Source organism: Myxocyprinus asiaticus, chromosome 12 (assembly GCF_019703515.2).
Source record: "Myxocyprinus asiaticus isolate MX2 ecotype Aquarium Trade chromosome 12, UBuf_Myxa_2, whole genome shotgun sequence".
In the NCBI taxonomy this organism is placed as follows: Eukaryota; Metazoa; Chordata; class Actinopteri; order Cypriniformes; family Catostomidae; genus Myxocyprinus; species Myxocyprinus asiaticus.
Window position 1 is genome coordinate 50435016 of NC_059355.1, and position 25000 is coordinate 50460015.

The 25000-nt window shown below is 37.8% G+C and overlaps 1 protein-coding gene across 2 annotated transcripts in view; it reads left to right on the forward strand.

The window, feature by feature from the left end:
- The window catches only part of LOC127449553 (rho GTPase-activating protein 15-like), a 63097-nt gene that overhangs the window by 18982 nt on the left and 19115 nt on the right, over positions 1–25000 (forward strand). Inside the window, exons 2-7 of one of the 2 annotated variants that reach the window (XM_051713058.1) lie at positions 1–419; positions 2048–2379; positions 16738–16968; positions 19230–19319; positions 21682–21738; positions 24439–24606. The exon at positions 1–419 is cut by the window's left edge and continues 79 nt beyond it. In XM_051713058.1, coding sequence (XP_051569018.1) covers positions 23–419; positions 2048–2379; positions 16738–16968; positions 19230–19319; positions 21682–21738; positions 24439–24606 — 1275 coding nt within the window. In that variant the 5' untranslated portion in view covers positions 1–22. The remainder of the gene's footprint in view (positions 420–2047; positions 2380–16737; positions 16969–19229; positions 19320–21681; positions 21739–24438; positions 24607–25000) is intronic. The other variant, XM_051713059.1, reaches the window with a different exon arrangement.

Consider the following 25000-nt stretch of genomic DNA (forward strand, 5'->3'; position numbering starts at 1 on the left):
CTCTGTGTCCATTCTGAGAATCATGCTGTCTGGCAGCTGGCGTCGAGGAACCATCATGCCCTCTTTGAGCAGCCCGATTGGGGGTAAAGGCGGGCCGGGGGCCGGGTCCAGACTGGGAAGTACCGTGATACTGGAAGCGCAGTATGACTACTCGTACCGTGGTGCAGACGGGCGTTTGGTGTCCATACACGAGGGTGAACGCTTCCTGCTTCTAAAGAAGACGAATGCAGACTGGTGGCAGGCGAGAAGGATTGGGGTGGGTGTGAAGGCCAAACCCATTTATGTGCCCGCCACATACGTCATAGAGCTGCCCGTCAGCACGTTCCGCCCCTCGCAGCCCAACAGCCAATCAGAATGTGACGGTTTCAAGATGATTCCTCGCAGTTCACTCACACCCTGCATGCAAACACATGGCTCAGGTATAAATATATAATATATTGTGTATATATGTGTGTGTGTGTGTGTCTGTAATGTTTATTAATGCTTTAGCAATTAAAACCAATATTAAATATGTGCATAGATGCACAATTCACCCATAAATTAAAATTCTGTTATCATTTACTCACCCTAATGTCACACCAAACCTTACTTTCTTTCTTCTGTGGAACACAAAAGCAGATGTTTAGCAGAATGTTCACGTTTTATGTTTTACTAATGTTTACATAAATTGAAAGCATACGGTAACCAGGGGCTGTCAAGCACCAAAAAAGCAAAAGGCTCATGAAGTATCATAAGTAGTCCATATGACTCATGCAATGTATTTCAAGTCTCCTGAAGTCATGGCTTTGTATAAAGAACAGACAGAAATTTGCACAAGACATTCACTGGAAATTCTCTTTTGTATTCACGTATGTTTAAATTAAACCAGGTTTGATGTCAATGATGCCAAACTTTAGATGTGTGTTTCTAATTTTATTTCTCGAGGATGCACTGGGACTCTCTCATATATTTGATGCACTGACAATTAGGTCCAAATTAACTGCATAGTTTGGGCCAGGTTGTTATTTTTATAATTAATATTTTCATAATGTACTGATAGAAGGTTCCCTGTATCATTTACAGCATTAACTGAGGGAATGTCTTTCATACACACACACAAATTAAAAAAATAAATAGTATATTTATCTTGTTTTCCAGAAAAAATATCTAAACATTCTTAAAACAAGATACATCACAAGCAAAATGACGCAAGATAATAAGTCTTGTTTTCAGAGAAATATAACTAAATTTTGTGAGTTTCATGCTTAAAATGAGAAAACACTATTTGCCAAAGGTTAAGAAAAACTAGTTTAATTTAAAGGGAAAACTTGTTTATTTTTCTTACCCAATTGGCAGATCTTTTTTTTTTAAGGCATAAAAATCAATACATTTATTTTGATTTAGCTGAAAACAAGACTTAATATATTATGCCATTTTAGTGGTCAAGAAAATGCATTATTTATTTATTTATTTATTTATTTATTTAAATTTTTTTATAAATATATATTTGTGCTGGAAAACAACAAATACTAAGTAATTTTTTTTTAAAATTATTATTATTATTATTATTTATTTTATTTTATTTAAAGGGAAAACAAGTGTACTTGACTTTCCTCATTGGAAAATAGTTTTTTTTCTTGTTTCAAGAATGTTTAGATATTTTTGTTGGAAAACAAGACATAAATACTGCAATACATACTCGCAGTGTATAGCAGAAAATTGACATTACAATTGAAATATACTCAAATGAATCAGAATAAAGTTAAATTGTATTGAAACTGGAATCGAGAGCTTGTGAATCGGAATCAAATCGGGAAATCTGTATCGATACCCAGCCCTAGTTTCAAATGCAATCAAATTATAATACTGTGGTGCATTGCGATGTTTTGAATTGTGACATGAATCACAATATGCATCATTTTGTGAGGTAGTTGGCGATACCCCAGCCCTAGTGATGAGCAAGTATCAACATAGATGAGCAAAAAAAAATAATAATAGTATGTTTTGAGTGAATTTCCATGTTTCCGTTCGGTGTAATTTGACTGTTATCTCTTCTCTGTTTATTAAGTGCCTGATAAACAGTTCTGTCGCTCTATGGAGAATCTCAACAGCAGCAGTGCTTTGATGGACACACGTGTCGGTGGAGTGTTTCTAAAAGGGCATTTCCCAACATTACCGCTCTCCGGTTCCTCTGCCTCGCCCTCGGGTCACCTCGCGTTTCCGGGTGGGTTTTTGAATTCCGGAGGCCCAATCGCCCGCAGCCAAAGCTCCAGTAATCTACCCCAGAACCCGTACCAGGACACAAACTGCTCTAAACCCAGTATAACCAGCCCCAGCAAATCCTACAGCCAATGGGACATGAGCAGCTCTGCACGCCGACACACAGAGGGGAACATACAGGTAACACACATGCACACGTGAAAATGTACTTTCTCATAATTCAGTTTAATGTTCAACTATCAGTAATCCATTAGCAGTGTTGGGTAAGATACTCAAAGAAAGTACTTCACTACAGATTACTTATTATTTTATTTAAAATTGTAATCTGATTACTTAACTGATTTAGTAAAAGTAGTGACAATACTTTTAGTAAAAGTACAAATTACTAATTACTTTTAAGTTACTTTCTAAAACACTTCACAGAAAAGCTTTTGTTTTAAACAAATAATATTATTTTAGAAATATGTAATAGAGGGGGCTCTGGGTATCTCAGCGAGTATTGACGCTGACTATCACCCCTGGAGTCGCGAGTTCGAATCCAGGGCGTGCTGAGTGACTCCAGCCAGGTTTCCTAAGCAACCAAATTGGCCCAGTTGCTAGGGAGGGTAGAGTCACATGGGGTAACCTCCTCGTGGTCGCGATTAGTGGTTCTCGCTCTCAATGGGGCATGTGGTAAGTTGTGCGTGGAGCGTGGAGAGTAGCATGAGTCTCCACATGCTGTGAGTCCCCGCGGTGTCATGCACAGCGAGTCACATGATAAGATGCGCGGATTGACGCTGGGAATGTTCGGGAAGTTTGTTTTGGATTCTGTTTGGTGCGCTAGAATTGCCGAAATAACACCCTTCACCTCTAATTTAATTCTGATAGAAACCAACATAGTCATTTTGATATTGAATGATTGGCAGGTGCTTGCTGATCAGGAGGATTAGGTTTGCTGGTCTTTCACGAAAAATGATTTAAAAATTTGGCTGACGCTTAATTGTCATACCAATAATTGTGATAATGACGATTAATTGTCATACAAATTGTGTCATTTATTCATGTTCAATTTGGAATCATAATAAAATAGGGGTATATGGTTTCCTTTTAAAGCTTTAAAAAATGAAAAATATTGCACTGGGGTAAAAGGACATGAAAAGTAATATTTTAAGTATTGCAATATTTCCAAATAATTAAAATATATGTCTGTCTCTTTTAGTCAGCTTTACACAGTTTTTGCAGCCTGGTCTCATGAAATTTACATGTGCATTGCAACGTTTTTGCAAAACTGAAATTACGTACTTCATTACACGTTTGGCTGCAGTTTTCAAGTGAAATGTCCAGCGGGGGGAGCCAAAACCGAGCAAAATGTTAAAACGTTATGTTAATGTTAACTGTAATCAGACAAGGTTTTTAAGGTGAATTTTAGATGGAAGTGAATCGTACCTCCCTAACCTAAAACGTTACCCTAAACCTAACCAGTAGTGTCCGAAAAGATAAATACGAGTTAAACAAAACAGACATCATTACCTTTAACCAACACCTAACCCTAACCGATAGTGTTTTAAAATGCAAATTAGAAATGAAGAAAAAAAATAATAATTTTGTGTCGCTTCTATACCACTTTCGTTTTCGTGCGTCTTTGGCTGGACTCGAACCGCGTTCATCAAGTGCGAAGTCCAATGGTGAGAAACCAAGCGGAATAACGATGTTGGAATAAGAGTATTTATGTACAATAGGTGGGTCTGTAATACAAGTGTTAAAATGTTTCGTTTTTCAAATCATGCGTTAGTGTTTTGATATCATAGCATAGTGTGTGACAAATAGAGTGGGAAAAAATACGTTTTTATGAAGTCATAATCAGTAATTGTACTCGTGATTTGTGTGACAATGATTAAACCACACAGTTGTTGTAGCGCCTCCTAGTGTTCATTTCACCAGGAAACTGCAGCGAAATGTAGAAAGCGGCACATACAAGTCAGTTTGCAAAAATGTATATAGAGTAATGTTCATTCTATGAGACCAGGATGTGTTTTTGAAACCCAGCCAAACTTAATATTATATTGTATTGGTAACACTTTACCAGTACTTTTAAGTTTCTGTTTGTTAGCATTAGTAAATAAATGCATTAGATAATATGAACTAACAATGAACAATAATGATTTACAGCATTTATTAATCTTAGTTCATTCATAAAAATATAATTGATCATTGTTAGTTCATGTTAGTTCAGAATGCATTAACTACTGTTAAATAAAAAAATTTAAAAAATGTATTGGTATATGCTGAAATAAGCATAAACCAAGATTAATAAATGCTGTAAAAGTATTGTTCATTGTTAATTCACGCTAACTGTTTTAATGTTAACGAATAGAAACTTATTGTAAAGTGCCACCATTATTGTATGATATGATATTGCATTGCATTGCATTATATTGTATTATATTGCATTGCAATGTATTATATTGTGTTATATTATATAGCATTACATTGCATTATATTATATTATATTGCATTGCACTGTATTATATTAGATTATATTGTTATAGCATTGCATTGCATTATATTAGATTATATTGTGTTATATTGCATTGCATTATATTATTATATTGCATTGCACTGTATTATATTATATTGTGTTATATTATATAGCATTGCATTGCATTATATTAGATTATATTGTGTTATATAGCATTGCATTATATTATTATATTGCATTGCACTGTATTATATTATATTGTGTTATATTATATAGCATTGCATTGCATTATATTATATTGCATTGCACTGTATTATATTAGATTATATTGTTATATAGCATTGCATTGCATTATATTATATTGCATTGCACTGTATTATATTAGATTATATTGTTATATAGCATTGCATTGCATTATATTAGATTATATTGCATTGCACTGTATTATATTAGATTATATTGTTATAGCATTGCATTGCATTATATTAGATTATATTGTGTTATATAGCATTGCATTATATTATTATATTGCATTGCACTGTATTATATTATATTGTGTTATATTATATAGCATTGCATTGCATTATATTAGATTATATTGTATTATATTATATAGCATTGCATTATATTATATTGCATTGCACTGTATTATATTAGATTATATTGTTATAGCATTGCATTGCATTATATTATATTGCATTGCACTGTATTATATTAGATTATATTGTTATATAGCATTGCATTGCATTATATTAGATTATATTGTGTTATATTGCATTGCATTATATTATTATATTGCATTGCACTGTATTATATTATATTGTGTTATATTATATAGCATTGCATTGCATTATATTAGATTATATTGTGTTATATAGCATTGCATTATATTATTATATTGCATTGCACTGTATTATATTATATTGTGTTATATTATATAGCATTGCAATGCATTATATTAGATTATATTGTATTATATTATATAGCATTGCATTATATTATATTGCATTGCACTGTATTATATTAGATTATATTGTGTTATATAGCATTGCATTGCATTATATTATATTGCATTGCACTGTATTATATTAGATTATATTGTTATATAGCACTGCATTGCATTATATTATTATATTGCATTGCACTGTATTATATTATATTGTGTTATATTATATAGCATTGCATTATATTATATTGCATTGCACTGTATTATATTAGATTATATTGTTATATAGCATTGCATTGCATTATATTATTATATTGCATTGCACTGTATTATATTATATTGTATTATATTATATAGCATTGCATTATATTATATTGCATTGCACTGTATTATATTAGATTATATTGTTATATAGCATTGCATTGCATTATATTATATTTCATTGCACTGTATTATATTAGATTATATTGTTATATAGCATTGCATTGCATTATATTAGATTATATTGTGTTATATAGCATTGCATTATATTATTATATTGCATTGCACTGTATTATATTATATTGTGTTATATTATATAGCATTGCATTGCATTATATTAGATTATATTGTGTTATATTATATAGCATTGCATTATATTATTATATTGCATTGCACTGTATTATATTAGATTATATAATATAACACAATCTAATATAATACAGTGCAATGCAATATAATAATATAATGCAATGCAGTGCTATATAATATAACACAGCATTGCACTGCATTATATTAGATTATATTGTGTTATATAGCATTGCATTATATTATTATATTGCATTGCACTGTATTATATTATATTGTGTTATATTATATAGCATTGCATTATATTATTATATTGCATTGCATTGCATTATATTAGATTATATTGTGTTATATTATATAGCATTGCATTATATTATTATATTGCATTGCACTGTATTATATTAGATTATATAATATAACACAATCTAATATAATACAGTGCAATGCAATATAATAATATAATGCAATGCAGTGCTATATAATATAACACAGCATTGCACTGCATTATATTAGATTATATTGTGTTATATAGCATTGCATTATATTATTATATTGCATTGCACTGTATTATATTATATTGTGTTATATTATATAGCATTGCATTGCATTATATTAGATTATATTGTATTATATTATATAGCATTGCATTATATTATTATATTGCATTGCACTGTATTATATTAGATTATATAATATAACACAATCTAATATAATACAGTGCAATGCAATATAATAATATAATGCAATGCAGTGCTATATAATATAACACAGCATTGCACTGCATTATATTAGATTATATTGTGTTATATAGCATTGCATTATATTATTATATTGCATTGCACTGTATTATATTATATTGTGTTATATTATATAGCATTGCATTGCATTATATTAGATTATATTGTATTATATTATATAGCATTGCATTATATTATTATATTGCATTGCACTGTATTATATTAGATTATATAATATAACACAATCTAATATAATACAGTGCAATGCAATATAATAATATAATGCAATGCAATGCTATATAATATAACACAATATAATCTAATATAATGCAATGCTACATAATATAACACAGCATTGCATTGCATTATATTATATTATATTGTGTTATATAGCATTGCATTGCATTACACTGTATTATATTAGATTGTGCAATAGTATATCCTAAATTCTCCCTTTCACATTTTATTTGAAGGATCTCCAATGAAATCCACAAGCACTTATTTTGCAAGAAGTTTTGCTTATCAGGCCATTATAATATCAGAACATTTTAGAAATTCCCTGGTCTGATTTTCAGGCCTGGAAAAGTCATGGAAATTGATAACGTTTTAAGAAGTGATGGAAAAAAAAAATAAAGGAAAATGGTGGAATTTGTGTAAAATTAGTCAGCTTGTACCAGTATGGAAATTCATGATGATATGAGCTGATCTCTTCTGTAGGGATGGATGAGACTCATTGTCTGAGAGCTGTAATGAGGCGTTACATTATTACGATATTTTCATGACTCACTCGTCAGCTGCAGTCTTTACTTGCTCTAATGCATTCTCATTACTATGCAAATTCTCTTTCGCTCTATCCTTCTCTCTGACTGTCACACTATGGCTGTGCTGTAAAACCTAGTGAGCTGCCTACCTAGACAGTATAATTTAAAGGCTAGGGTGTACTTCGTTTTCCACGTACCATTTCGTATTGTGCATGGTAGAGCGCTCAGCCTTCCCGGAGGCTGCTTTGTGATACTCTTTAGTACAGTCAATGGCAGATGCACATGTAGATGACATGCAAAGGCACGGACTGTATTGTATTTGTGTGGAAAACCGAAGTTTACTTTGGGCATCAGAAGCACGCTGCCAACCCAATGCCTGTTCCAAGAGGTTATGTTGCCTTCTTAGATATCTCGTTGCAGTCAAGTCCTAAGGCAGTATTGCATCAATCCTTCACGAAGAAGGCAGTAGTTCATTGCAACGAGCACCATAAAAATGGCAGAAATGTCAATTATAATCATACTTTTTCATGCAGTACTGAAAAATATCAATAAAGGGCTCTTTTACCCAATATTTGGGTGCTATGTATTTGTGCGTAGTTAACTTGGCAACATGTTAACGTCAAACTCTAGCAATTCTCAGTGCTTCGTGAGGAATGTAGAGTTGCTGCCTATGTAGAATGTTCCAAATCAGTCTAAAAGTGGTTTCATTTGGGTCCTGTAGTCAGTAGACAGCAAGGCAGCTCACTAGGTTTAAAAACAGAGCCTAGTTTCTGTTTTCCTCACGTCTTTACGATCAGTAATCAGGGATTACAGTCACATTCAGGTCACAAGCGACTCTATTCACACACAAACAAAAGTCTGAGACTGCATTGAAAATCTGGGACTTAATCTAATTTAACACTGCATGTGTTAGGATTTTGAACCATTTAAAATGAAGAAAATCAATTGTGATGTGAAATGAGTGAGAGAGATTTTAGATCCTGCACTATTTCTATGTGACTAATCAAATGTAGTGTCATTGATCATGTGAACTCGTACATACGATCAGATTGGAGCTCTTTGGATCATTCTCAAATCACTCTGGAGAACATGATCATCAGGTTTTGTTCATGTCAAAAGAGGTACAGAACATATACTAAAACATTCTCAAATTATTTGTTTTACTCAAGTTGTTATGTTCATAATATAAGTTGTAATTAAAAATATATTGAATTAAAAACATGCAAGAAGTTGCATTTTTGACTCAAGACTTGTGAACCCCACGGTACATTCACACACAGACAAACCCAAAGATTTCACAAAAGTCCTGGATTGTGAAGTTTGAACAAGCTCTTAAGTAGATCCTTAAAAATAACTCCTTCTGAGATCATGGTGTGATCAAGCATAGACGAGCTGTTACACAACTCACACAGAGGTACCAGTCTGTTCCTGATGGACCTGCCCGCCTGCGATCTGGGCTGAGCTCAAGAGGTCGGCCAACACTATCACTTGTTTCTCCTAAAATTCCTTGGGAGGAATAAAAATAGACACAAATGACTCCATTGTTGACATATAGTTAGAGTATCGAGCTACCGTATATAATGAATGTAGAAAGTATAGCTCGGATCATTTGCCCTTGGTGGAATTTCTTGAGAAATGTTTGAGTTCATATTGAAATCTGAGCACAGTCTGAGATATTGCTGAGATCTCTTCTGAAACGCTAGAGGAGACACATGAGATTACAGTCTTTTTCTCAGGGGAAACATCTCAGCAGGAGACTTCTGCATTTAATCTCTTTGCTGTCTAGGAGACGCAGTAGAGATATTGATTTTTTTTCTTTCTTTCTGGTTTTTAGGTAAAGTAGCTGAACGCACTTGATTAGTTGTGTTGTGGTCTAGATGAAATCAGAGTATTGTCATGTACAGTTGAATTCAGAAGTTTACATACACTTAGGTTGAAGTCATTAAAACACATTTTTTAACCACTCCACAGATTTAATATTAGCAAAGTATAGTTTTGGCAAGTCGTTTGGGACGTCTTACTTTGTGCATGACGCAAGTAATTTTTCCAACAATTGTTTACAGACAGATTGTTTCACTTTTAATTGACTATATCACAATTCCAGTGGGTCAGAAGTTTACATTCACTAAGTTAACTGTGCCTTTAAGCAGCTTGGAAAATTCCAGAAAATGATGTCAATCCGGGTGGTGAAGGATGTATCCCAGTTGCCTCCGCGTCTGAGACCGTCAACCCGTGCATCTTATCACGTGGCTTGTTGAGCACGTTGCCATGGAGACATAGCGCGTGTGGAGGCTTCACGCCACCAACCGCGGCATCCACGCTCAACTCACCACGCGCCCCACCAAGAACGAACCACATTATAGCGACCACGAGGAGGTTACCTCATGTACCTTATCTACCCTCCCTAGCAACCGGGCCTGTTTGGTTGCTTAGGAGACCTGGCTGGAGTCACTCAGCACGCCCTGGGATTCGAACTAGCGACTCCAGGGGTGGTAGGCAGCGTCTGTTCCACTGAGCTTCCCAGGCCCCCTCTGTCACCGAATTTTGACGTCATCGTTGTGTGTCATGTTAAGAGTGATGCAAAAGACCATTTGAAATCCGATTTGAGCAGCCAGAGCCTCCGGACTGAGACGCATCTGAAACAAATCTGATTTAAATCGCATTTGAAACCACCTCCCAATGTGGTTTGAATCAGATTTGTGTGTTTTTTTTTGCTGTCCAGACTATCAAAACTCATCTAGATACAATCTGGCTATGCAAAAAAATCTGATTTTTAGTGGCAGTCTGAACATAGCCTTAGACAATTAGCTTCTGATAGGAGGTGTACTGAATTGGAGGTGTACCTGTGAATGTATTTTAAGGCCTACCTTCAAACTCAGTGCCTCTTTGCTTGACATCATGGGAAAATCACAAGAAATCAGCTAAGACTTCACAAATTGTGGACCTCCACAAGTCTGGTTCATCCTTGGGAGCAATTTCCAAACGCCTGAAGGTACCACGCTCATCTGTACAAACAATAGTACGCAAGTATAAACATCATGGGACCACACAGCCATCATACCGCTCAGGAAGGAGACGCATTCTGTCTCCTAGAGATGAACGTAGTTTGGTGAGAAAAGTGCAAATCAATCCCAGAACAACAGCAAAGGACCTTGTCTACCTGTTTCCTCCAGAATCTTCACAAGTATCTATGTCCACAGTAAAACGTGTCCTATATCAACATAACCTGAAAGGCTGCTCAGCAAGGAAGAAGCCATTGCTCCAAAACTGACATAAAAAAAGCCAGAATACAGTTTGCAAGTGCACATGGGGACAAAGATCTTACTTTTTGGAAAAATGTCCTTTGGTCTGATGAAACAAGAATTGAACTGTTGGTCAATAATGACCATCGTTATGTTTGGAGGAAAAAGGGTGAGTCTTGCAAGCCGAAGAACACCATCCCAGCCGTGAAGCATGGGGGTGGCAGCATCATGTTGTGGGGGTGCTTTGCTGCAGGAGGGACTGGTGCACTTCACAAAATAGATGGCATCATGAGGAAGGAAAATTATGTGGATGTATTGAAGCAACATCTCAAGACATCAGCCAGGAAGTTAAAGCTCGGTCGCAAATGGGTCTTCCAAATGGACAATGACCCCCAAGCATACCTCCAAAGTTGTGGCAAAATGGCTTAAGGACAACAAAGTCAAGGTATTGGAGTGGCCATCACAAAGCCCTGACCTCAATCCGATAGAAAATTTGTGGGCAGAACTGAAAAAGCGTGTGCGAGCAAGGTGTGACTCGATGTGCGGAACAACTGATTTCACTGATGTTTAAATGAAAATTTCAGGAGTCGACTAGTCTAAAAAGAAACCAACCTTGGGTAAACGGTCAAAAGAAAAATTCTTTATGCAACCCATTTAAAATACTTAATCTATTCCAAATCCAACACTAAATTCCTCTGAAATGGTGCTTTTAATCTGCGATGTGCTCGCCTTGCTTTGATCATTGCACATTAAATGTGGAACATGAAACGCTTTCACTGAATTAACGTTAGCGAATACAGGCATATTATTTGAAAACAATTGCATGAATAGTGCAGGACCAATAGAGCAACCCTAATAGCTTGTTCTAAACGGATTTCATCAAGTAAAAGTTACTTAACATTAAAACAGTCACGACGTTGTTCAAAATAGTTAACAGGCAGGCTTAAGCCAAATCTACAAAATAAAAAAAAATGCGCTGAAATGTTGCGCATATTTCACGATGTGCAGTCTTGCCTTAGCCATTGATCTAATATGAAAGCTGTTCAGTAAAGAACGTTAACCAGTAACAGTTACAATGTAAAAAAAAATAAAAAAATAGCTATAGGATAGAAAAAAATAGTCCTGTGATGCGGCCTACAATAAACCAAATGTGTTCTTAACATGACGTGCACACAGAGTAAAAGATAGTTTAACCCGTTAAGCAGTCGGCACCTCGTTGAAAATTGCCTTCTTAAACAGCAGATTTAAAAAATGGCATACCTAGCTGTGATATGTCTCTTGCTCACTTTATGAAGGAGGAAGCGGGAGCCGGATAAACAATCCATGTAGTCGTTTATTTTGCACACTTTTCAGTCTACACACATAAAGCTTTTCAGCAGAGCACAAAACACACATGAACACTCCGCTGTGTGTGTCTCTCTCTCCTCTTCTGGCGGTCTGGATTGCCTCTTTTATCCTTCTCCAGCTCTCACTGCAACACAGAACAGCTGTTAGAGATCATTTCCCACAGGTGTCAATCCTTACCATTCTTCCTCTCCCGGCCTCACTCTCCACAGACATCGCTCAGCCATGCCCCCATCACCACACTAGCCTAAAACAGTCATTTTCTTGGCTACTTACTCAAAAACATACAGTTTTGATGAGCAAAATGAACATGTTGACAGTCCACATGGTCCAGTGTAAGATGACTTGACTCACCTGAGGCGACTATCCTGCACTTGAAAAAGCCAGCTCGGCGGAAAAATAACTTACAAGTACGCACAGTTCTCTGTGACAGCTCTAGACTCTAAACAGCAAACAAAAATGTGTCCACGAACCGCGGACATTGACGCTTTTCACCTGTCAATCATTTTGCTCGTTCTTATAGTGTTGCATTTGAAGTGGATCATTGAGGCTATTATTCATAACGTTTGTTAGTTGAGGGCGCTATCGTGCCACTGTTGAATTTGACAGCCACAGGAATAAACACTGCTGCTCTTATACTCCGTTTTGTTCAAATATTATCTTTGGAGGGTGGGGTTTTGGAATGAGGTGGCTTGGCTAATTCAGCGGTTCAGTCACGTGAAAGCTTCAGAACGCTAAATTCGCTTACAGCACCTTTTAAGGGTGTAGGAACATGTTTTGCATACTTTTCCACGTCAAAATTAATGCATGCTGTGTAGTCTATTAGATAACATCACCTTGCTTTAATGGCGAAAAATACAAGATCCAGAAAGTGTACAAAACACGATGACAGTGACACTTTTGTTTTTTGTTTTTAACCATGAATGGGTAATTTTCAGTAGAAGATAATCTTCAGACTTCACTGAACAAGAAGTTCCTTAATGTAACAACAAAATAAAATAAAATTGATGTAAATCAACTTGCAAACAGTGAAACCATGCAAGTTCAGTAATTACTCAAGCCCATGCTGGGTGCATGCTGGGAACACCAGCTTCAAATAATTAAGTCAAATTTACTTATTTCATTTACCTGTGAAATGTGCTAAAATTAGCTAATTAATATGATATGGTTTTCTACTTCAGGACTGATACATGCTAATGCAATGTAAAGAAAACATAAGTTAGAGCATTCATTTTTACATGTTTGAATTCAGTACAAATGTAGAATTTACTTAATATTTTCAAGTTCATGCTTTAACTTAATCAATGAAGAAAGTACTTAATATTTTCTGCTGTATTTACTTCACCACAGAAAAAAAAAAAAAAAAAAAATATATATATATATATATATATATATATATATATATATATATATATATATATATATATATATATATAATTTATTTATTTATTTATTTTCAGTGATTAATTTTTTTTTTACAACATTAATTTTAATCTCCTACAGTGGCCCCAAAAAGCATGTGGACACCTAAGTTACATTTGCACTTAAAAATGTCACTTAAAAGTAATGAAAAGAAAATAAAAAATACAATTTTGTTGATTGTTACCATCATCGTGTTTTGTGCACCAAGTGATAAAAGCTTGTGCATGTTTGTCGTGTATTTCCATGTGTTTCCAGGGCGTGACTGACTTTCAAACACACTCATGCCGACCCAAACACTCATATATAAAAATACATATACTGAATTTGCCCTCAGTGGAAAAAAATGTAGGGCTTAGTTTCAACCGCCAGCTGTTTCCCCAACAGCACATACTCATGCTTCAAGTAAATTAACTGACTGACTTTTATTCGGCATAGAGGAAGACATGCTGTACATAGACTACAAGTGCTAAAGTAACCTTACAAAAAGTGCTTTGGTGGTACAATGATGGTAATACCATGGTACTGAATGATTACCATATTCAGATACCATGGTATTTATGTGGTACTGCAAGGTGCTTCAAACCCATTTAATCTCACCAGTTACATTTGTGACTAATTTAGTTTTAAAGATCTAAACAGAGTTGACATTTCACACAGAGTTGTCAACCAATAATGACAGCGCAAACTGTCTTGATTCCATGTGAACATTTTTACACATTTGGCGCAAGTCACATGACCAGAACCATTTATTTCCACTGTTACCCTCTGAAAGATGATGCTCGAATCAATGCTTTATAAAAGGAAGATATGAAAACCAGTCATAATACACACAACTACCACATCTGGTGCATATAATGTTTAAAGGGTCTATTATTGATTTATTAATTAATAACTTAATAAACCATGCTCACAGAACAAGTAATGCCCAATTCCCTGTGGCCGTCGACAAGCCTGTCCATTTCCCTGTGGCTGTTGATGAGTCCATTCAGTTCCCTGAGCCTATCCAGTTCCCTGAGACAGTCGATAAGCCTGTCCATTTCCCTGTGGCTGTTGACGAGTTGTTCAGTTCCCTGAGGCAGTCAATGAGTCTGTCCAGTTCCCTGAGCCTATCCAGTTCCCTGAGACAGTCGATAAGCCTGTCCATTTCCCTGTGGCTGTTGACGAGTTGTTCAGTTCCCTGAGGCAGTCAATGAGTCTGTCCAGTTCCCTGAGACTGTCAATGTCCCCGAGGCCATTGACAAACCTCTCCTGTTCCCTGTGGCCATCACCCAGCCTGTTCAAGCCCCCGTGTCCAGTCAAGTCGAGCTGGCACGTCAAGTCGAGCTGGCACGTCAAGTCATCCCTTCAAATCAAGCTGCCAAACCAAGTCAAGCAGCCAAGTCTAATCAAGTCATCAAGCTGCCAAGCCAAGCCATTACACCAAGCCAAACCGACTCTTCAAGTCATGCCATCAAGTCAAGTTGTCACTTCAATTGAAGTTGTCTCTGTCACGCCCAGTCAAGTCTTCTCACCAATTAAAACCATCAAGCCCCCAAGTCAAGCTAAGCCATTACACCAAGCGAAACCATCACACCTAATCAAGTCACCATGCCAAATCAAACCGGCATGCCATGTCAAGTCATCTAATTTTTTCAAAATGTTAAGCCAAGTCAAGCCGTCAAGCTGCTATACCCTGGTTCGTCCCATTGGTGCCATCTTGGTCCATCCTGCCTGCGCTACCCTGGTCTGTCCTGCCGGCACTATTCTGGCCCGTCCCACCGGTTCTGCCCTGGACCTTACTTTACACTCTGTCTGTTTTGTTTGGACTTATGTTTTTTTATTGTCTGGTCTGTGTTTATGTAGTGCCGTCCACCTGTTTCCCCCACCCTCCCTTCCCGTTGTTTGGTCTTTAGTCTAGGTATTGTTCTGTTCTGGTCGTGGGACGCCTGGGTGTCGTCCCGTGGGGGAGGTACTGTCATGATCCTGCCTCTTCGGTCTTGTTTTATTCTTGTGTTGGCAGGATTATGACAGTTTCATCTGCCCATCTCTCAGGTTGTCCCATGTGCTTTTGTTTCTCTCAATGCCTCATTTCTCACAGGTGCTGCTCAGCAGCGCAATCAGCGTTGCCATGGCAGCTGTATCCTATCTCCCTTTCCTCTATTTATTCTCTCCTTTGTCTCATCTTCCCTGCCAGAACATTGTGTTTTGTTCCCAGTCAAGTCCTGTTGTTCCTGTGTATTCCAGTTACCCCAAGTTGGTTTGTTTCATGTTGTTCCTGTTTATGCAGTTTCTCACAGTTTCTCTGACCATCTCAACACTATTAACTAAAAGTGGTGACAAAAACAACAACAGCACAGATAAAGTCTTCAAACAATAAGCCTATTACACATATGCAGTAAGCATGCAATATACAATATTATATGCAAATCACAAACCGTAATGTCTCTATGATATTCAGGCCTCTGTCATATTCAGTGTTGATGTCAGAGAGAGAGACACCTGCTGTTTGTCTGCGGTATGACACCCTTATCGCACCTGTCATATGCCATATGTCATCAGCAGATATGAGTTATATAATCCTGATGTACACCCTCTCACTTCAACCTGCCCTGGATGAATATCTCCCCATACAGAGAGTCTCCGCTGGTGATGTGCAGATTTACAGCGCATAAATTCACCATAATCCACTGCAGTCAAAGCTTTTAAGTGCAGCTGTACCACAACCAGTCTAAAGCGCAGGAAGTGACATCAGCAAACTTTTTACATTTTGTCTGGTGGCTTGTAATGGTTTATCTCTCTCTGTCTTTTTACTGTTCATATTGGTGTTCTCGCTCATTTCCTCTTGACAGTTGTGGCTTCAAGCTCTTTTACCTAGCGACGTGCACACGTCTACACACACACATACACACACACACACAATAATTAGACTTGTACATACAAATTAGTCACTAAGAGAAAATCTCTACAATAGTGCACACTGCTTGCATGCATAAATAGTCGCCATAAATACCAGCACCACAACCATCTATCATATTTACAGCACATCTTCTAATCATTCCCATGTTTTCCCTTATTTTCTCAGCTTTCATCTCCAGGATACATTTCCCAGAATTCCCTGTCAGAGCAGGGGAGGAGACGGTGGACAGAGCCTCCTAAGCCGTTGCCGGGTCAGTGCCCCCTGCAAACGCTGCAGCTGTGGGATCAGTACCACGACCCTAGTTCTGGACGCTGTTATTACGTCAACACCTTTACGAAAGAGCGCTCGTGGAAACCTCCACGGCGATCCCGCGAGAGAGATGGCAACCAAAACAAAGTGAGTGACCAATCAGATCAAGGAATGCAACAGCCGTGGCCCAATCAAACCAAAGCAGAAAGGTTTAAAGAGCAAAACAGGGCCCAACTACTATTTCAGCCATCTTGGCTCTGTCCCGTGACCCAAAAATAGTCTAATCTGGTTTTGTTAAATTCGCACCTTTTAAGCACAAAGAAAAACTTTCTTCGTTTATATGGCACTTTCAGTTGAAAAGAGCCATCTGACTTACGATTCTCCAATGTTATTTTAAATCCAGAATTTGAATGTGATGTCTCCTCAGTTCCCGTGGCATTATGGGATAGTAAAGTTTCTAGTCAGTGCACACCTAGGTCATCCAGGTATTTTTATATGGATTGAGGCGTACTACTCCATTGGCATACTGTTTTGGCATACTATATAATAAGGAATTATGCGTATCTGGACACAACTCAAGACCTGAAATGGATGTATCAGACAAGGGAAACATCGAAAATGCCTGTTGGTGTGCCTCCAGGGACAAGACCCTAGCAATACCTAGCAACCAGTTAGAATGCTCTAGCAACCAGCCACAACACCCTAGCAATGCCTAGCAACCAGCTAAAATGTCCAAGCAACCAGCTACAAGACCCTAGCCACCAGCCAAAATATCCAAGCAACCAGCCACAACACCTAGCAATGCCAAGCAACCAGGCAAATTGCCCTAGCTACCAGCTACAACTCCCCTACCAACCAGCCACAACACCCTAGCAATGCCTAGCAACCAGCCAGAATGTCCAAGCAACCAGCTACAAGAACCTAGCAATGAGTCAAAATGCCCTAGAAACCAGGTACAAGACACTAGCAACCAGCCACACCACCCTAGAAATGCCAAGCTACCAGGCAAATTTCCCTAGCAACCAGCTACAACTCCCCTAGTTAATTAATTAACTAGCAACCAGCCACAACACCCAAACAATGCCTAGCAACCAGCAAAAAGGCCCTGGCAACCAGCTACAAGATCCTAGCAAACAGCCACAACAACCTAGCAATGCCAAGCAACCAGACAAAATGCCCTAGTAACCAGCTAGAATGCCCTAGCAACCATCTACAAGACCCAAGCAATGCCCTAGCAACCCGTCAAAATGCCCTAGCAACCAGCCAAATTGTCCAAGCAACCAGCTTCTAGACCCTTGCAATACCTATCAACGAGTCAAAATGCCATAGCAACCAACTATGAGACCCTAGCAATGCCTAGCAACCAGGCAAAATGCCCTAGCAACCCGCTACAACTCTTCTAGCAACCAGACACAACACCTTAGCAATGCCTAGCAACCAGAAAAAAATGCCCAAGCAACCAGCTACAACTCAGGAAGCAACCAGCCACAACAAACTAGCAATGCCTAGCAACCAGGCAAAATGTCCTAGCAACCAGCTACAACTCCCCTAACAACCAGCCCCAACAATGCTACATACAAGTCAAAATGCCATAGCAGCCAGCTAGAACACCCTAGCAACCAGCTATAAGACCCTTGCAATGCCTAGCAACCAGCCAAAATGTCCAATCAACCAGTTACAAGACCCTAGCAATACCTAGCAACGAGTCAAAATGCCCTAGCAACCAGCTACAAGACCCTAGCAATGCCTAGCAACCAGCCGAAATGTCCAAGCAACCAGCTACAAGACGCTAGCAAACAGCCACAACACCCAAACAATGCCTAGCAACCAGCCAAAATGCCCTGGCAACCAGCCGTAATGCCAAGCAACCAGACAAAATGCCCTAGCAACCAGCTAGAATGCCCTAGAAAACCATCTACAAGACCCTAGCAATACCTAGCAAATAGACAAAATGCCCTAGCAACCAGCCACAACACCCCAGCAATGCCTAGCAACCAGCCAAATTGTCCATGCAATCAGCTACAAGAACCTAGCAGTGCCTAGCAACCAGTCAGAACACCCTAGCAGTGCCTAGCAACCAGTCAGAACACCCTAGCAGTGCCTAGCAACAAGCCAGAACACCCTAGCAATACAAAGTAACTACTCAGACAACCTTAGGAACTACTTGGTAATATCAAGTAAACTTTAAGCTCTTTACATTTTTTTTAAACATTCAGACAAGGCTTTGTCAATCCAACATCTGTCTAATTTACTCTTCATCATACAATTATTTGATAAATGTCTGACGGAAAAGCAGAAAGAGTTGTGTCTTTTAAATGTAAAAATAAATATATAGCACTCATGTGACCCGTCTCTAATGCATCTGACCCATCTATCATTCTGTCTCTGTCTCTCTCTCTTGTTTATAGGTCGATGTTGTGCATGTAGAGGCGGTTCAACGTGACACCAGGCACCTGTCACTCTCTTTACAAACTTCAGGAAGCAACTCTATGCACAGGGTACAGCAGTGCGTGCGTGTGTGTATGTGTGTGTGTGTGTGTGTGTGTTTCAGTTTGAAGCTCTGTTGCAGGTGATTATACTGTATAATTGATAATATAAGAAAACATTTCAGTGCAAAAGGCCTCAATTGACCAATCACAATCCAGTATTCCAGAGAGACATGTAATGAAGTGTCTTATTGTAGTCATGTAACCCTGCCTGAAAATGATAAAGGCATAAAGTATCTCGGTGTGAGTGTGTGTGTGTGTGTGAGTGAGTGTGTGATTATCCAGTACTCTCTATTGCAACACTATTACTGATACAGTACATTCAAATAAAGAGAGATTACATGCAAAAGAATGTTAAAAAAACACAGTGACATCGACACACTTGAACTGATTGCAGAGTTTTCACACACAGACACAGAGCACTGGATTGGTCGGGTGCACAGAGGTCCTATTCATGTCACAGATTAGAGAGAGACAGACAAATGAAAAAGGGGATTACGCTCACCAACAGTTATTTATTTATTAAGTCCCTTTGAAACAGATTTTTTGTAGAGCTAATCCCGGCCAGTGTTCAGAGATAATGCCTGATCTAATTCTGAAAGAGAGACCAGACACTTACCTGTGTGACGTCAACACACACAAACACTCGGACCATTGTAAGAACTTTCTTGATGCTTTAAGTAACAATATTCAACTTCCCATATTCTGTTTATGTTTTATGATGTAATTAAGGCTAGGGCAATAAAGCATAAAGTGTAATGTTATAAATGTACACTGAATAATGAATCATTTGAAAATTGGAAAAGTTTTGCTAGATTTACGCAGTTTAAAAAAAGTGGAAATGTGTCATCACAATTGAGGAAATGCTTAAATTGCATATATAAATGGACGCAATACAAGCATTACCATAAATACACATATAAATGTTATGCAAGTGTAATGTCATTATTTCTTTTTCAAATCGGCTTAAATCTGTAATATAGACACACTTCTGGTTTTCGAAACATCCGCCAAACCGTAAATAGCAGCAGTTAAAGAATTAGTCAGATTGAGTCAAAGAGTTTGTCAGTCCACCTACTTTGTTCCAAGTGAGTAGTTTTTGGTTGATCAGCTTGCAAAAGTAAAATGATCAGTAATCGAAATCGATATTGGCCACAATCAGCTGTGCATTATCACTGATCAGTATCGGCTCAGAAAGTCAATATCGGTGCATCCCTAATCAAGACATTCAGAGAGTAATCATCATATAATATAAATGAGATATTCTATATTAGTCTATGACGTCGTAAGCGCCTGTGCTGACGTGTTTCCCATTGAATCAGGACGTTTAGGTGGGACACGTTGGAAGAAAATAATAATTGTACCCATGAGTGCAGGATGGGTCATCAATATTTTTGGCCTGTTAACCCATGAAAGAATGACTGTCCATTTTAGTTATGTATATCTGCTAAAATAAGTTCAACTTTCAGCATTCCACTAGCATAAAGATGACTCCAGAGCTAACATATATGGACTAAAAGCCACAAAACTCAAATTCTTTAATATTAGTTATTAGTCTACTACTCTATTCTACAAGTTAAACAGTGAAATAGTAAATTCAGCCTTCTATGTAAAGATTAAAGGGTATTGAATCCTGTAAAGGTCCATTACTTTGACTAATGCAGGTGTCAGTGTAAAGAACTCGTGTAGACTAGTTTAGTGTATCGGTTTAAAAAAGCGCTTTTTTGGGCGTGTGACAATTTGACTTTTTCACACCATGCTATACTCAACTTCCTTATTCTGTCGATAAACAGTTAAAGTGACAGAGCGAGAGAAATAGTTAGAGGGATGTTGCCATCTTCCTCCTGTAAAGAGGAAGTTTAAAAAGCACAGTGAGATGGACTGAGGCGAGGCTCTGATTCAAGAGAGAGTGAGTTTATCAACCGCTTCAGTTTGCTGGATTAAAAATAAAATATTCAGATGGATGGACGAGATCTGCTGCTCTGTAAATTCAGCGTAATGCTTTGTGTTTTGAAAGAGGAAGAGAGTCATGTCTGATCTGAAACTTGAATTTGTCATGTAATGTGTCATCTTTTGCAAAATGTGTACCAGAAGTATATTATTTTATTAAAACAATGCGTCTGATTGTTTTAAAGTCTTATACAGTAATTACAGTATCAGGCATGATTTAGTAGATTGAATTGTCAATACTGAGATGAGTTTGAGTAATACTCCTTGTCTTTATGAAAGCAAACACTTCACTCATTTCAGAGCATTACAGCTATATTTAAGTGTTTCTACTATATATCTTCAATGGTTAATTTCAGTCTGACTGTTTCTTCATAAAAGTGTGTGAGAACACTTCTATAATGAATCGTTTCACATTCTCTTTCAGCTGTCACCTGACTTCACCTACATTACTCACGATGCCAATGGTTGGCAGGTGAATCAGGTGAGATCATAAAACACTTTTCTCTCTATTCTGATCTCTCTCTATTAAGACTGCCGGTTTTACTCGTAATTTGGCACAATGTACTAAACTCATTAATGTAATATTGTAATCATTCACTGTTCGAAAACCATCATTTCAATCATTCAGAAAAGATAACACACTGGGCCCTATTTTAAGAGTGTTATGACTTATGATGCATCATAAGATGATATGTTATATGCATAAAGTCAGTGGGCATGACCATGCAGTTTTGGTATTTTCGTGCAAGCAATTGCGCACGCAAAGCGCTAATGGGCTGGGTCAAGTGCAATTTAATTTGGATGTTCTTCTCTGGTGATTGCACCATCTATGTCCTATATATTCAATTTCCTGTCAAGCAATGTGGATATAAATGAAGACAACCATTTGGTTGTTTAAATCGGCTGTATGCAATGCATCCCCCTACCTACCTGCCTACTCTACCTACCTACCCTTCCTACCTACCTTACCAACCTACTGACCTGCCTACCCTTCCTATCTACCTAGCCTTCCTATCCTACCTACCTACCTACCTACCGACCATCCTACATCCCTACCTTCCTATCTACCTAGGCTTCCTTTCCTACCTGCCTACCCTTTCTACCCACCTACCCTACCCACCTACCCTACCTACCTACCCTACCTACCTACCCTTTCTACCCCACCTACCTACCTACAGTTGAATTCAGAAGTTTACATACACTTAGGTTGAAGTCATTAAAACTAATTTTTTTACCCACTCCACAGATTTAATATTAGCAAACTATAGTTTTGGCAAGACGTTTAGGACGTCTACTTTGTGCATGACACGAGTAATTTTTCCAACAATTGTTTACAGACAGATTGTTTCACTTTTAATTGACTATATCACAATTCCAGTGGGTCAGAAGTTTACATACACTAAGTTAACTGTGCCTTTAATCAACTTGGAAAATTCCAGAAAATTATGTCAAGCCTTTAGACAATTAGCCAATTAGCTTCTGATAAGCTCATTGGAGTCAAATGGAGGTGTACCTGTAGATGTATTTTAAGGCCTACCTTCAAACTCAGTGCCTCTTTGCTTGACATCATGGGAAAATCAAAAGAAATCAGCCAAGACCTCAGAAATAAATTGTGGACCTCCACAAGTCTGGTTCATCCTTGGGAGCAATTTCCAAACACCTGAAGGTATCACGTTCATCTGTACAAACAATAGTACACAAGTATAAACATCATGGGACCACACAGCCATCATACCGCTCAGGAAGGAGACGCATTCTGTTTCCTAGAGATGAACGTAGTTTGGTGCGAAAAGTGCAAATCAATCCCAGAACAACAGCAAAGGACCTTGTGAAGATGCTGGAGGAAACAGAAAGACAAGTATCTATATCCACAGTAAAACGAGTCCTATATCGACATAACCTGAAAGGCTGCTCAGCAAGGAAGAAGCCACTGCTCCAAAACCACCATAAAAAAGCCAGACTACAGTTTACAAGTGCACATGGGGACAAAGATCTTACTTTCTGGAGAAATGTCCTCTGGTCTGATGAAACGTAAATCGAACTGTTTGGCCATCCCAACCGTGACGCATGGGGGTGGCAGCGTCATGTTGTGGGGGTGCTTTGCTGCAGGAGGGACTGGTGCACTTCACAAAATAGATGACATCATGAGGAAGGAAAATGATGTGGATGTATTGAAGCAACATCTCAAGACATCAGCCAGGAAGTTAAAGCTCGGTCGCAAATGAGTCTTCAAAATGGACAATGACCCCCAAGCATACCTCCAAAGTTGTGTCAAAATGGCTTAAGGACAACAAAGTCAAGGTATTGGAGTGGCCATCACAAAGCCCTGACCTCAATCCGATTTGTGGGCAGAACTGAAAAAGCATGTGCGAGCAAGGAGGCCAACAAACCTGACTCAGTTACACCAGTTCTGTCTGGAGGAATGGGCCAAAATTCCAGCAACTTATTGTGAGAAGCTTGTGGAAGGATACCCAAAATATTTGACCCAAGTTAAACAATTTAAAGGCAATGCTACCAAATACTAACAAAGTGTATGTAAACTTTTGACTCACTGGGAATGTGATGAACGAAATAAAAGCTGAAATAAATAATTCTCTCTACTATTATTCTGACATTTCACATTCTTAAAATGAAGTAGTGATCCTAACTGACCTAAGACAGGGAATGTTTTCTACGATTAAATGTCAGGAATTGTGAAAAACTGAGTTTAAATGTATTTGGCTAAAGTGTATGTAAAATTCTGACTTCAACTGTACCTACTGATCATCCTTCCTACCCCGCCTAAAGTTTTCGCTCAGTGGATGATCAAAAATCCTTTCTTTCTGTCTGTCTTTCTGTTTGTCTGTGTATTTGTATTTACTGTATATCCTACAGTACTGAGGGTTCTGCAGTTTTGGGCCATTTTAATGCGTTCTTCTCAGTATGGAGTATAATCTGCAGCATATGGAATGTCAGCGTGCCCGCGTGCTTCTGTCGCAGGCCTCACTGGGGCTTTCAATCTGTCGTTTAAGCTGCTTTTGACCACTACCGCTGTAAAAGAGTCTGCTAATTGAGTTGAGTGGTTGGAGAGTAAACAAAATTAACTGAATGTAATTGAATTGAAGCAAATGTAAAGTGACTGGACTGACTCTAATGTGATTAGATTGAAACTAAGCGAAGCTAACATGTTCACTTCTTCCAGAAGAGTATGCAGTGCGCTGTGTCGTCAGATGCTCTCAGCTCGAACTCATCCAGCTACGAGGATGCGTATTGCAGGAACTGCACTCCAGCAGGGGGCGTGTCACACATGAGCCACTCCTACTCCATGTTTCTGCCATCACAAACGCAGAGGACATCTGCAAACGGCAAGGTAATGATGATACTTTCACACAAACAATCGCACACATTATTTAGTTGTTGACATAACTTAAACAAGTTGAGGTCTCATGCATTCCTGATTACACAGACATTTATTAAAACTATACTCGTTCAGAAAAGCATGAATTGTTCAGAAATCGTCAGGGTTATGATATCACAGCCATCTCATTAACATAAGACCGCCTGCAACTTGACCTGAACAGCAGTGTGAACTTCACTAGTAAGTGGAGGTTAGCCAATTATAACAGAGATAATTTGCATATAGAAGTCTTAAAGGTACAGTAACAAAACAACCTTTTTTAATTGTAAGGGTCAGAGAGGGAGAGAGAGCGCAAAATAGATGCAAGAAACGTTTACTACATTTTCAGTTGATTTCACAGAAACAT